The sequence below is a fragment of the Thalassophryne amazonica genome, chromosome 6, assembly GCF_902500255.1.
Source record: "Thalassophryne amazonica chromosome 6, fThaAma1.1, whole genome shotgun sequence".
Lineage (NCBI taxonomy): Eukaryota > Metazoa > Chordata > Actinopteri > Batrachoidiformes > Batrachoididae > Thalassophryne > Thalassophryne amazonica.
Window position 1 is genome coordinate 84408238 of NC_047108.1, and position 13094 is coordinate 84421331.

Below are 13094 nucleotides of genomic sequence, written 5' to 3' on the forward strand. Positions count from 1 at the left end.
ACATACTGCATTAAATGAGAGTTATGGACACGGCTGCCGTTCGAATAGGGTTGGCCTTTTGCCACCAGAGTCTTGCTGTGCGAATAGTGAAATGAGCATTATGGACACGGCCGAATAAAAAAAAAAAAAAAAAATTAAAAAAATCAATCGAAAAATATTAAAGGATTTATGACATCTTTAATGCAGTATGTTTGTTTATACAAGTAGTTCCAATTTTGCCACCAGTCTTGCCGTGTGAATAGCCAAAAGAGAGTTATGGACATGGCCGCAGTGTGAATAGCCACGGCCTTTTATTATACCACGCTGTTATATGCTTATTGCTGCTGTAATAAAGGTGGACATTTTAACATGTGTTTGACATGACTCGCGTTTGGAGCCCGAATCAAGTAGCCATTGAAGGAACTAAATAGAAATCGATGGTTTAGTCACTCACTCACCCACGCATCTACAGTTTTTTTTTTTTCTGTCCAGAGGGTAATATTGGAAAATGGTTAATATTATGGAAATAAGTTCATGTATTTTAACGTTCATGCGCTTGACTGCATAAAAGCACATGCAGTATTTTCTCTAAATGTCTGATATTTTAAACTATGTGCACCCCTGTTCTACCACACAACAGTTGAGACAATACATGCGTGTGCCGCTGGGGGGCGCGGATTGTCTCCAATGTAAACACAGTGACGGCAGCGTTTTGCAGTGGTGGAGAAGAACGTGTACGTCATTTTCACAATGGCGGAGGCTGGGTGAGGAGGAGAGTGTGTGCGAAGCGGCGCCCTAATCGGTACAACTGTATACCCTCTTAAACGTGCACGGTGTCCGAAAATGGCCCTCAACCCCAACGCGGCGGGGAAGAAGGAGGCGGATTGTACCCGGACAGGCGATCAACATCGGGATGGCGGCGAAGTCCAGAAGGAATCGAGCGCCGCCTCGGCCGCAGCCAACCAAAATGGCGATCAGGCTGGATGTGGAGACGGCGTAATGCCCGACCGAGAAGCTCCTGAGCGGCGGAGGAGCGTGCAGCGGGACGCCCGTAGCTTTAACACTTCCCCGCTACCAGGCCAGAAGCCGAACGAGGACGTGCCGAGGAGAAACTTTCAAATCCCGAGGAAGACTAGAGAACGGAAAGGTGTCCTGCTGTTTTTCAACAGTTTTTAATCGTAGCGCTGCTGCATGCTGTTAGCCTGCTAGCTAACTAGCTGACCGGCCTTCATTAGTCTAACAAATTTAACAAGTCGTTGACCTTCATTTGAGGTCGAAACTCCGCCGTTTTAAACGTAGGCATGGTGTAGCGGTTACATTTGTGCTGTTAGCTTCCTGTGCGACTTCTGAGCTGTGAAGGAGCCTCTGTCCGTTTACAGAACGTACTTTGTTGGCTTCGTGCAGCCACAGAGGATCAGAAAGTGTTGCTGCTGTCATTAGTGTGGCACAGACTTCTCCCTGAAAGCATGCAGCCTGTTTCTGCATCCCCACTCACCAACATGCAAAAAACTGTTTCCCTTCTATATTGTTGCCATCCTGTTGTCCCCACCCCTCCCCTTAGCAACGTGTTGCCGCCATGTTTACAAAGGGTAAAACAAATTCATAAGTATTTCTGTGTAGGCTCTCAGTTGTCCAGGTGGTTTCCATAGTAGAGAAGCTTGAATCTTAGCCAGAGAGAAGAAATGGTTTGAGAGAGGTGTCAAGGAAGCTTTCTTTGTAAAACAGTTGAAACCCAGCCTTAACTGGGGGGCGGGTCTCAGACACGCTTTGTCCCCTGTTTACAATGGGGTACTCAGGTCAAAGCAGTTTGTCTTTTGTTCATGGTAATGAGTCATTCACGTCATCAGGAGAGTCGTCAAGGGAGCCATCAGGGGAGGCTTCCATCCCATCATTAGGAGAGTGCTAACTAGAGCACAATAGGTGCTAATTAGAGCTATTGTTTAGTCACTAGCCTATAGCAGTCGGCCTCTCAGTAGGAGGGGTCTGGTTAGGTTAAAAACTCCAGCTTTTGTTGGCTTCTGGTTTATTCTTCTCTACAAGAGTCAAGACAGAAGTCAGACTACCAGAGCAAGAATTTTAGCTGAGGAAGCTTCTGTGATTTGAAGCGAAATGTCCTCACGTCAAGCAACCCAGTCCAGTCGAAGATTCAAGCTTCTCTACTAAATTCATAAGTACATGCATTTCAAAAGTTACAATTTGCAGTTGTGAAGCAAACACAGCATTTGTGAATAAATGTATCCAACACAGCATGACAAATTCAGTAGAACAGTCTCAGCATGACTGAGTTATTTTTTTGATCAAAAAAATTGATTCATGCATTCATTATTGGTTTATTTGACAGGGACGGTGCATATTAATGAACATACAATTGTATAGACAGTGTGTGTGTATGTGTGTAAATGGTAAATGGACTGCATTTGTATAGCGCTTTTCCATCTGTATCAGATGCTCAAAGCACTTTACAATAATGCTTCACATTCACCCCGATGTCAGGGTGCTGCATACAAGGTGCTCACTACACTACGGGAGCAATAGGGGATTAAAGGCCTTGCCCAAGGGCCCGTGTGTGTGTGTGTGTGTGTGTGTATATATATATATATATATATATATATATATATATATATATATATATATATGGCACACAATTTAACGTAAATATGCTGGATTTACCACAATGCTAGTTTCCATCTGTAGTCCCCAAACATAAAATATAAAACATGGAGCATTTAACACTTAAATGCACTTAAGAAAGAAGTGTTTGCAGTCTCAGTATAGCAACCTGGATGTGACAGCTCCAGCACAGCTACAGTCTTAAATGCGTGACTGCTGGGTGCTCAGATTGTGTTACAATCTCAGTACGTGACACTGACACATCACCGAGGGGTGTCCCCAAAAAACAGCTGAAAAACTAGTTTAAATGGACTGTGAGAACTGCAACATTGTGAATGATATTTTCACATTTAGATGTGTTTTGTTAGTGTGATCATGTAAACTGCAATGAAAAACTCGAAACACAATGTTCATGATGTGGAAACTAGATCCTCAAGCTGGTCATTGAACATTTCAGGTGATGGTATTCCGTCTTAATTTGAACTGACCTTGAAACTGTTATTAGCACCAAACCGTTAGGGAAATATACTCTTGCACCCCTAGTGTCATAGTTGTATGTCCTGTGTGCAAACCATCTTTGCAATAGTTTCTTAGTGTTGCTGTAATGCAGCGAATCTTCTGGTTGCTTTTTTTTCCACTGCATTACATGTGAAAATAAAATAGGCCGTAGGCGTTATTCTTACAAAACTCTTAAGACGATTTGGGGATGCACATGAATTGGAAGTAGTGTGATCCAAAGCTTTGTTATTGAAATAAGTCTTTTTAATTCAATTAAAATCTTTGATTAGTAGCACACAAGCAGAGGTAGAATGTGAATTGATACCATGCCTTCTAAAAAATGTGAGGAACAAACATAACAGTTGTCCCATTTAAGCTGTTGTAGTTTTGTGTCAGCTGGAGCAGCAGCTCTTCCAATCGCCTCAAGGCATTTTTCTCTTTCTGGCTCAGTTCCCTCGCTGGAGATCAAGTAAAATGAGAGATCTTCTGTCTTAGCAGTGCTGTTGGCACATCCAGTGATGCAGCTGTTTTTTTGGGTATGGTTAAGGAAATGTCTCACAACCCTGCTTTTGGAGTCGTACTTAGCAACGAATTGTTTTACCTTTCGTGCTGGTTGCTATGGCACAGTGCATTGTGGGAGGATAGACTTCTTACAGACCATTTATACAGTGGGAAGCAGTTTGGCCAAAGCTTGCTTTGAAATATTGCACATTTGTTTATATGCAAAGTTGAGACACAGTGGACGGACCGATCATTTTGGAACATTTCTGCCAGCAGGTCATAGAAGTGATGTGTGTCAGTAGGAAGTAATATACCACGTAATTGGCTGCCAGATCATTGCTAGATTTGGATATGCATGTGTTCTTATGTCAGAGTGCAGATTTCAGTGTTTTTGCAGTCTAGTTTCATTTATCTGCGCATGTATGCAGTAAAATTACACACCTTTGTAAAATGTGGACTAATGCAAGAATTGAAAGTCTTATGTTTCTCAGTCTCTGTTGTCACCAGGCAGGACTGTAAAACTCAATCTTACAGACGACAATACATGGACTTCTAAATTAAATTAGCTGTTGCTGGAGATCCAGACCTGATGTACTGGCTATTCGTAGGGCTGCACATGTATCAGTGTTTGAAATACAGGCCCATTGCATCCCAGCTATTCTTTTGACACTTAAGTTTGCTTAACACATTGGACAGGTCTTTTTTCTCTGATGTTTATTGAGGCAGCAGCCGGCAAACTGGTATTGGCTGCTTATAACAATCAGGCTCACTGTAACCTCTGACCTTTGCCCTAACCATATATTGTGTGTCAGTGATGGCACTGACACACATATTATTTATGTAAACTGCTACCTGCACACATGGATACATTACAACATATAAACCAAATATAGTGTAGACGTGCAGCTCGACGAGTGATCTCATGAGTCCAGGTCCATCTTATGAAAAATGTCAGTGTTTTACATAAGGGCATTGATTCAGGTTTAAGTAGATAATTAATTTTCACCATCCAGTGTGTTGTTTCTAATTGACTTTGCCATCCTAACAATAATTAATACACAGTTTATTTTGGATGATGGGTTACAGATGTACTGAACTGTGGCTCATAGAAAGGAAAATGAAGTGAGGTGAAAAGAAAATTCTGTGCAGAGAAGCTGCTGGTCAGCTTGATTGGAAGGCCTAAATTTTATGTCATCAGAAGATTTAATATAATATCCAGAGTTGTGGAACAATGAAAGCAAAATGCTTTCATATATTGGAAAAAGACATAAAATGTATGTGCAACAGTTCATAGCACATTTTAATGAATTTACAGTAAATTGTCACTTTTACAGCCAGTTTTCTTGATACAGTTAAGGGGATGGATTCTTTAATATTTCTGAATGACATTAAGATACGCATATAGCATTATACTGTGACGAGAGTACACAGATCTCAAAAACTGCAAGAAGGAAAGTAGTGAGGGAATCTCAAAACACACAACTCTGTAGTTGTGATTCACTTCTGTGTTTGTTGTACCACCAGTTGTCGCTTCATGGTAGTGTGGAGCACTGAAGGCTTTTCCTAAAAATGAAGTAAAATTTAAGCTGCAGTTTGTCAGAAGGCGCAGTCGCATCTCGAGCCTCGATCCTGTTTGATTTTAATCAAATTGTCTGTTCCGCTCCACTATGAAGCTGTGACTGGCTGTGCACTAGGTCCATGGCTCGTGCCGCTTTTAATCGTAAATGTGCTTCCATTGTAAGCAAAAGTTCACTGATACAGAGTTACAGAGCATAATGATAATGACAATCTACATTTTTTTAATTTTACAGGCCTGTGTGCACCTCAACAAACTGCTTCCTATTTTAAAATGCACTTGAACACTATGTTGCCATGCTAGCTGTTAGCATTTGATCTGTGGTCCTTTTATTGAATTCCTGTTTGAAATAGAACAAATAAGGATGCAGTATTTATTCTCAAGCACTGGTTATAAAACAGCAATTGGGCAGAACTCACATTAGTCCAAATACTTCCACTGGTGACTTGCCATATGACTTTATAGTTTTTTATTTTTTTAAAAATTTGCAAAAATCTAAAAGAAAAAAAACTTTGTTCACATCGTCATTATGGGGTATTGTGTGTGTAGAATTTTGAAAAAAAAAAAAAGACTTGCATTCATTTTGGAATAAGGCTATAATATAACAAAATGTGGAAAAAGTGAATACTTTCCTTATGCACTGTGTACTGTTCTGTCTTTCCAGTCATCCTTCATATGCACCCAAAATATTCTTTGCAGGGGCTGTATGATAATCTACAGATTCATTTCTTTATTCGCAGGCTTGTACCAGATTCTGGCCCCAGACAGCCGGGAATTTGAGGATCTTGTGAAGCTTATTTCCTCGTTTTACTTGGACTCATCCTCACGGGGAATGTTCTCATACTGCAAGGCCAGGCTCATTCACAATGAGCTGCTGGAGAAGGAGGTTGGCCACCATCTTCCTGTACTCATAATCATACTATTTGTATGTTGCATCACAATAGTGTGGGTATACAATAAAGAACATAAGTAAATATGTCTTCACATCCAAAAATGCCCCTCAAGCTCACAGTACAGTACAACGTAAGCATGATATCAGAGGGCTATAATAAGTAAAACATAACATTTGGCATTAGATTTTTGTTTTGTAGAGCTGCTACCTTAGCTATGTATTTAAAGTATAAAGGATGGTGTTTCTTACGGCATCTTTTCCTTCTTGTCACAGTTTATTGAGAAGCGGAGAGAAATGAAGCAGGAAGGAAGAACTGATCAAGAACTCACTGAATCCTACTGCTTCCTTTATCCTGACAAATCCAAGGTGAGTCTAGCTGCAGGGTCTCACTCACATGCACCAAATATGATGTTTAAGCCTGTCACTATAATTGCAAATTATAGGATGTAGAGGCATGACCTTGATGCTTTTTGCCAAGCTTGTCATTGCTCACTCACTGAGTTTACCGTTCTATGCATGGGTAATAGAGATTAATTTTAGCTATGTCATTGTGTATTTGATGTCACTTTAGTTAAGGTGTAGTAAGCTGCATTGTGTGTATGTTGTCATCGTTAATTTTCAGAGAGCAATTTGTGACATTCATGAAACTCAAGTGAATGATGATAAAAGGTGTCATATCATTTTAATGCTGTAGGATATATAATGTTGTTAGTGTCTCTGCAGCTGTTTCCCCAGCTCTATTACATTTCATCCGTTTAGCACTTTGGGGTTTATGACCTAACGCTCTTCGCTTCTTGGGAGGCATATCAACAGTCTCCCAGTCTGCATGCTGTACACAGCAGGTACATTTAAAGTAAAAAAAAATGCGCCTTAACACGCATGCAGTGCGCACTGGCCCGTTGGGGTTCTAATTAAAGTCCATCCTAGTCAGCCGCTACTATGTAGTTAATGAAGTGTAATGCTTGCTACCTGACCTGAGTACCATGTGAACTGTGAAAATAAGGGCTCCAGTGAGCGGGTCGTGATCTAATCTGTAAGGCTGACCGTGTGTGTGTGTGTGTGTGTGTGTGTGTGTGTGTGTGTGTGTGTGTGCGCGCTTTCAACCTAAGGCCCCCAGTCACCATAGCAAGTTTGGTGTGGATTGCTTAAATACTGTGGCTGTGCATAGTAAGCACATGCACGGCCAGCTTTATATATTAGATTGTGTTCACAGGTGTTTGTTTACTGAAGAATGCCACCAATAAATTAGCTGCATGATTTGAGAACAAACAGCGGGGTTTTTTATTATTTGGGACCAGCGTCTAAGCTGAATGAAGAAGAGAGAAACGTTTAGCTGCCATTTATGTCTTGGAGTTTCACCGCAGCTCCACCACATGTGCATGCACACAAAGTGACAGCGGCGAGTGAACCAGGTCAAGATAACATGTTAGTTGAGTCTGAGAGGTGGTTTTACTGATGACTTTGTAGTTCTAGCCAGAATGGTTTGAGGAATAAGTCCAAATGGAGTTGATTTCAAAGCCATGCTCTGGTGTGGGAATGTTTTGATTTTAAACTGAAAAGTAATGGTGAGCCAATATGTCATTTAAAAAAAAAAAAAACCTTTTATGTGCACTTTAAAGGGAAAGCGGAGTGAAAACAGCCTATGAATCCTTTTTATGAATTTAAATATTTAGTTACATGTTTTTATATTCATTTTATTAATTTGGGATATTTTATTATTTTTTCGAAATTCCACTGTCTGAATATTCTTAAAAATGAAATGGTTCTTTCCAAGACTGTGCTTTTCATTATCTATGGCATAAAATAGTCTTAAAGTGACAGTAATATTTTTTGTCCCAGTTATTTGTTTCCAACAGAAGTCATTATTGTGACAGCCTAATGATGGCTCTATCATGGAGCATGCTTTTTTGTTGTTGTTGTTTTTAAATTAGTGTAAATGTTGTTTGTTTTCTTTAAAATCTAGTTGCAGTGGGTCTGTGAGAAGGGTCTGTCTGTTGGACATGCCAGGATCACAACAGTAGGAAATCCATCTTCAGGTAAGTGGGTGCACGTTGCCTTTTTATTGTGACAAAAGAGTCTGCAGATGTAACAGCAATTGTTCATTTACCACTTTAATAATCTTATAAGAGCTGGCCGCCTAAATAACTCTGCATATTGAGGGACCTTCTTTAAAACTCTCAGGACTGTCGTCGTCAATCCTCATGGTCAAACATCTGATGAAATTTGAGTGACTCTGTAATTTAGAGCCACATCTTTGAAGTGCTTCAGTCCTTGTTATCTGTCAATGTCTTAAGCATTTAGAGCTGATAAAGTTACAACAGCAGGCATCTAATACATGTTCATCAACAGCTGGGAATGATGGATATGCATTACTTGAATGTTAAGAGCCAGTATTTATAAAAGTCAGGCAGGTGGTGATTTATAACCCATTCAGATTTGTCCCAATTTTTTTTATGGGTAGATAGATGTTAGAAACGAACAAAAACCACATTTTTTAAAATCCTTGATAGGGTCCACTTTTTTTAGGGGGTTCTAGCAATTTGAGGTCAAAATGAGCCAAAATGGCAACATCACAAAATTTAGGTTTTCGAATGCTCATATTTCCGTGCGCACTGAGTGAGCCAAATTGATTTTCGTTTGTGTTAGTCTATCAGGTATGGGCTCACCCAATATGTGAAAATTTTGGCAGCTGACTCAGGGCCCATAGGTGCTGCTGCAAATCGCCGCTTTTTTTTTTTTTTGAATTGTGCACATTTTCACAGGGACGGTGTGGCTTGCACCCTTCGTCAACCAAGGTCTTTTATGCAGTTGATGATAGATTATGACCTCTTACTTTGATTTTGCTGAAAATTTTGGTGGCTGACTTTGCTGCCAAAATGCAAAATTACCACTTTTTCGCACAGTGATTTTCCCCATGCACCCCAAGTCAAAAGTGATGAAATATGTCTCATAGATATACTCAGCATCTCTAGTTTCAGTGGTAAAGAGAGTTTTGTGGCTGGTTTTGGTATTAATCCTTTTTGCATGAGTTTTGTTGGACCACTTCACGCAGAAGCCAAATATAGTAAATTTTCATGAAACTTGCAGAATTTGGCAAAAATAAACATTTTTAAATAACCATATATTTCATGAACCATTTGTCCTATTCCCATCAAATTTTTGTACATTTTTCATAAGAACCAAACGTTTATTTTTTGCAGTTTAGTTTCTATTTGGCCACCAGGTGGCCAAAATGGCTTGCCACACTGCGCTCAAACTTAGAGTGGCCCTTTTACCCTGTTATGGGAGTAAATTGTTTTTGGAGAGTCCATACCTGATAGATGTAATGAATAGTAATGAAATAATAATAATAGTAATAGTAATGAAAATAAAATTGGCTCACTCAAGGTGCGTGGAAATAGGAGCATTCAAAAAGCTAAATGTTGTGATTTTGCCATTTTGGCTTATTTTGACCCCAAATTTCCAGGACCCCCTAAAAAAACAGACCCTGTTAAGGATAAAAATGTGATTTCTGTTCCTTTCTAATGTATCTGAAGGGGTGATGAATCACCCTCTAATAGAAACCTGCCTGACTCAAAAAACTGGCTCTTAATATGACTCCAGGCCACGAGCGCTTCTCAGAATGTCAATTACCACAAACCAAAAACAATTTTTTTTTATACCATGCTTTGTTCACTTTGATGGATTGTTGCTTTTTCTTTAAATTCCTTTTTCATCCTAGGTGTTTATCTCTCCAAATATTCTGATTTATTACAAATGAACCCATTTGAAGCTGGAACAACTGGAGACATGATTGTTTTTAAAGTTATGAGGGTATGGCTCACCTTCTAATTCATCATTATTTGATCAGGTTCCTAACTGTGGGACATTCAGCCAACGCATATGTTTTGTCTTCTAGGGTCGAATAAAGCACATTTTTGACAACATGCCCAAGAATGCTATGGAACCCACACCTAAATTTGACTGTCACTTATCCAAAAGTGCCAGCAGGGCCACATCTTTGCTGTCATATAGAGCGTTTGAACTCACACAGGTGATCACGTATTTATTTATAAATACTGATTGTCTCAGATATGTGTACTTTGTTAGAAAATCTTTGAATGCAACATCTCTTTGTGGTTTAATTATTCCGGTCTTTATCTTTCAGCAATACTTTTTTGAGTTTGCATTTGATGAGATCAAGGCACGTCCCAGGCACGTGTGCCCCTATGCTGTGGTATCTTTTCAGTACAAAGGCAAGGAGACCGCAGCAGCTCCTATGACTGCACACAGGTACTCAGGCCAATAGGAAATACTGTATTTTGACATGCAGTTTAAAGTGCTTGAGCTGGGTTTTGCAAGATGTATATGTAATGTCATCACTGTATTTTAGTTGAGTTTTAAAATAGCTCCCCTCCCCCCTTTTGTTCTTTTTCACAGGTTTAACACAATTTCTCCTGAAGGAAATAGAGGTATTTATTTAATTTGCATTTAATACACCTGAGTACAAGTCACACCTATTAAAAATGCTTCTTGAAGAGGAGAAAAACACACACAGATATATACATATATATGTATACAGTTGTATGAAAAAGTTTGGGCACCCCTGATAATTTTTATGATTTTCCTTTATAAATCATTGGTTGTCTGGTTCAGAAAATTAAGTTAAATATATCATATAGCATACGAACGCACTGATATTTGAATATTTGAGAAGTGAAATGAAATTTCTAGTATTTACAGAAAGCGTGCAATAATTATTTAAACAAAATTAGGCGGGTGCATACATTTGGGCACCCTTGTCATTTTATTGATTTGATTACATTTAGCACTAATTATTGGAACACAGTTTTGGTTTGGTAAGCTCATTGACCCTTGACCTCCTTACACAGGTGACTCCAATCATGAGAAAGGGTATTTAAGGTGGCCATTTACAAATGTTTCTCCTCTTTGCATCTCTTCTAATGAATGGCAATATGGGAGCCTCTAAATTACTCTCAAATGTCCTGAAAACAAAGATTGTTCAACATAATGGCTTAGGGCAGCGGTGTCCAAACTATTCCAGGAAGGGCCGAGAGGGTGCAGGTTTTCTTTGCAGCCAGTGACTTCAGCAGGTGATTTCACTGATTAACATCCCTTTGAACAGGTGGGATGAGTTCATCATTGAAATCACCTGCTGGAGTCAGTGGCTGCAAAGAAAACCTGCACCCTCTTGGCCCTTTCTGGAATAGTTTGGACACCACTGGCTTAGGGGAATGATACAAAAAGCTGTCTCAGAGATTTTAGCTGTCAGTTTCCACTGTGAGGAACATAGTGAGGAAATGGAAGACCACAGGCACAGAACTAGTTAAGGCCCGAAGTGGCAGGCCAAGAAAAATCTCAGATAAGCAGAAGCAAAGGATGGTGAGAACAGTCATACAACCCCTGGCAAAAATTATGGAATCACCGGCCTCGGAGGATGTTCATTCAGTTGTTTAATTTTGTAGAAAAAAAGCAGATCACAGACATGACACAAAACTAAAGTCATTTCAAATGGCAACTTTCTGGCTTTAAGAAACACTACAAGAAATCAGGAAAAAAAATTGTGGCAGTCAGTAACGGTTACTTTTTTAGACCAAGCAGAGGGAACAAAATATGGACTCACTCAATTCTGAGGAAAAAATTATGGAATCATGAAAAACAAAAGAATGCCCCAACACATCACTAGTATTTTGTTGCACCACTTCTGGCTTTTATAACAGCTTGCAGTCTCTGAGGCATGGACTTAATGAGTGACAAACAGTACTCTTCATCAATCTGGCTCCAACTTTCTCTGATTGCTGTTGCCAGATCAGCTTTGCAGGTTGGAGCCTTGTCATGGACCATTTTCTTCAACTTCCACCAAAGATTTTCAATTGGATTAAGATCCGGACTATTTGCAGGCCATGACATTGACCCTATGTGTCTTTTTGCAAGGAATGTTTTCACAGTTTTCGCTCTGTGGCAAGATGCATTATCATCTTGAAAAATGATTTCATCATCCTCAAACATCCTTTCAATTGATGGGATAAGAAAAGTGTCCAAAATATCAACGTAAACTTATGCATTTATTGATGATGTAATGACAGCCATCTCCCCAGTGCCTTTACCTGATATGCAGCCTCATATCATCAATGACTGTGGAAATTTACATGTTCTCTTCAGGCAGTCGTCTTTATAAATCTCATTGGAACGGCACCAAACAAAAGTTCCAGCATCATCACCTTGCCCAATGCAGATTCGAGATTCATTACTGAATATGACTTTCATCCAGTCATCCACAGTCCACGATTGCTTTTCCTTAGCCCATTGTAACCTTGTTTTTTTTCTGTTTAGGTGTTAATGATGGCTTTCGTTTAACTTTTCTGTATGTAAATCCCATTTCCTTTAGGCGGTTTCTTACAGTTCGGTTACAGACGTTGACTCCAGTTTCCTCCCATTCGTTCCTCATTTGTTTTGTTGTGCATTTTCGATTTTTGAGCCATATTGCTTTAAGTTTTCTGTCTTGACGCTTTGATGTATTCCTTGGTCTACCAGTATGTTTGCCTTTAACAACCTTCCCATGTTGTTTGTATTTGGTCCAGAGTTTAGACACAGCTGACTGTGAACAACCAACATCTTTTGCAGCATTGCGTGATGATTTGCCCTCTTTTAAGAGTTTGATAATCCTCTCCTTTGTTTCAGTTGACATCTCTCATGTTGGAGCCATGATTCATGTCAGTCCACTTGGTGCAACAGCTCTCCAAGGTGTGATCACTCCTTTTTAGATGCAGACTAACGAGCAGATCTGATTTGATGCAGGTGTTAGTTTTGGGGATGAAAATTTACAGGGTGATTCCATAATTTATTCCTCAGAATTGAGTGAGTCCATATTTTTTTCCCACTGCTTGGTCTAAAACAGTAACCGTTACTGACTGCCATAATTTTTTTCCCTTGATTTCTTATAGTGTTTCTTAAAGCCAGAAAGTTGCCATTTGAAATAACTTTAGTTTTGTATCATGTCTGTGGTCTGCTTTTTTTCTACAAATTAAACAACTGAAT

The 13094-nt window shown here is 39.5% G+C and overlaps 1 protein-coding gene across 2 annotated transcripts in view; it reads left to right on the plus strand.

Moving 5' to 3' along the window:
* Positions 1-690: 690 nt before the first annotated feature.
* The window catches only part of tasorb (transcription activation suppressor b), a 36512-nt gene continuing 24108 nt past the window's right edge, over positions 691-13094 (plus strand). Inside the window, exons 1-8 of one of the 2 annotated variants that reach the window (XM_034172640.1) lie at positions 691-1126; positions 5905-6050; positions 6330-6422; positions 8020-8092; positions 9778-9869; positions 9955-10089; positions 10204-10328; positions 10476-10507. In XM_034172640.1, coding sequence (XP_034028531.1) covers positions 823-1126; positions 5905-6050; positions 6330-6422; positions 8020-8092; positions 9778-9869; positions 9955-10089; positions 10204-10328; positions 10476-10507 — 1000 coding nt within the window. In that variant the 5' untranslated portion in view covers positions 691-822. The remainder of the gene's footprint in view (positions 1127-5904; positions 6051-6329; positions 6423-8019; positions 8093-9777; positions 9870-9954; positions 10090-10203; positions 10329-10475; positions 10508-13094) is intronic. The other variant, XM_034172639.1, reaches the window with a different exon arrangement.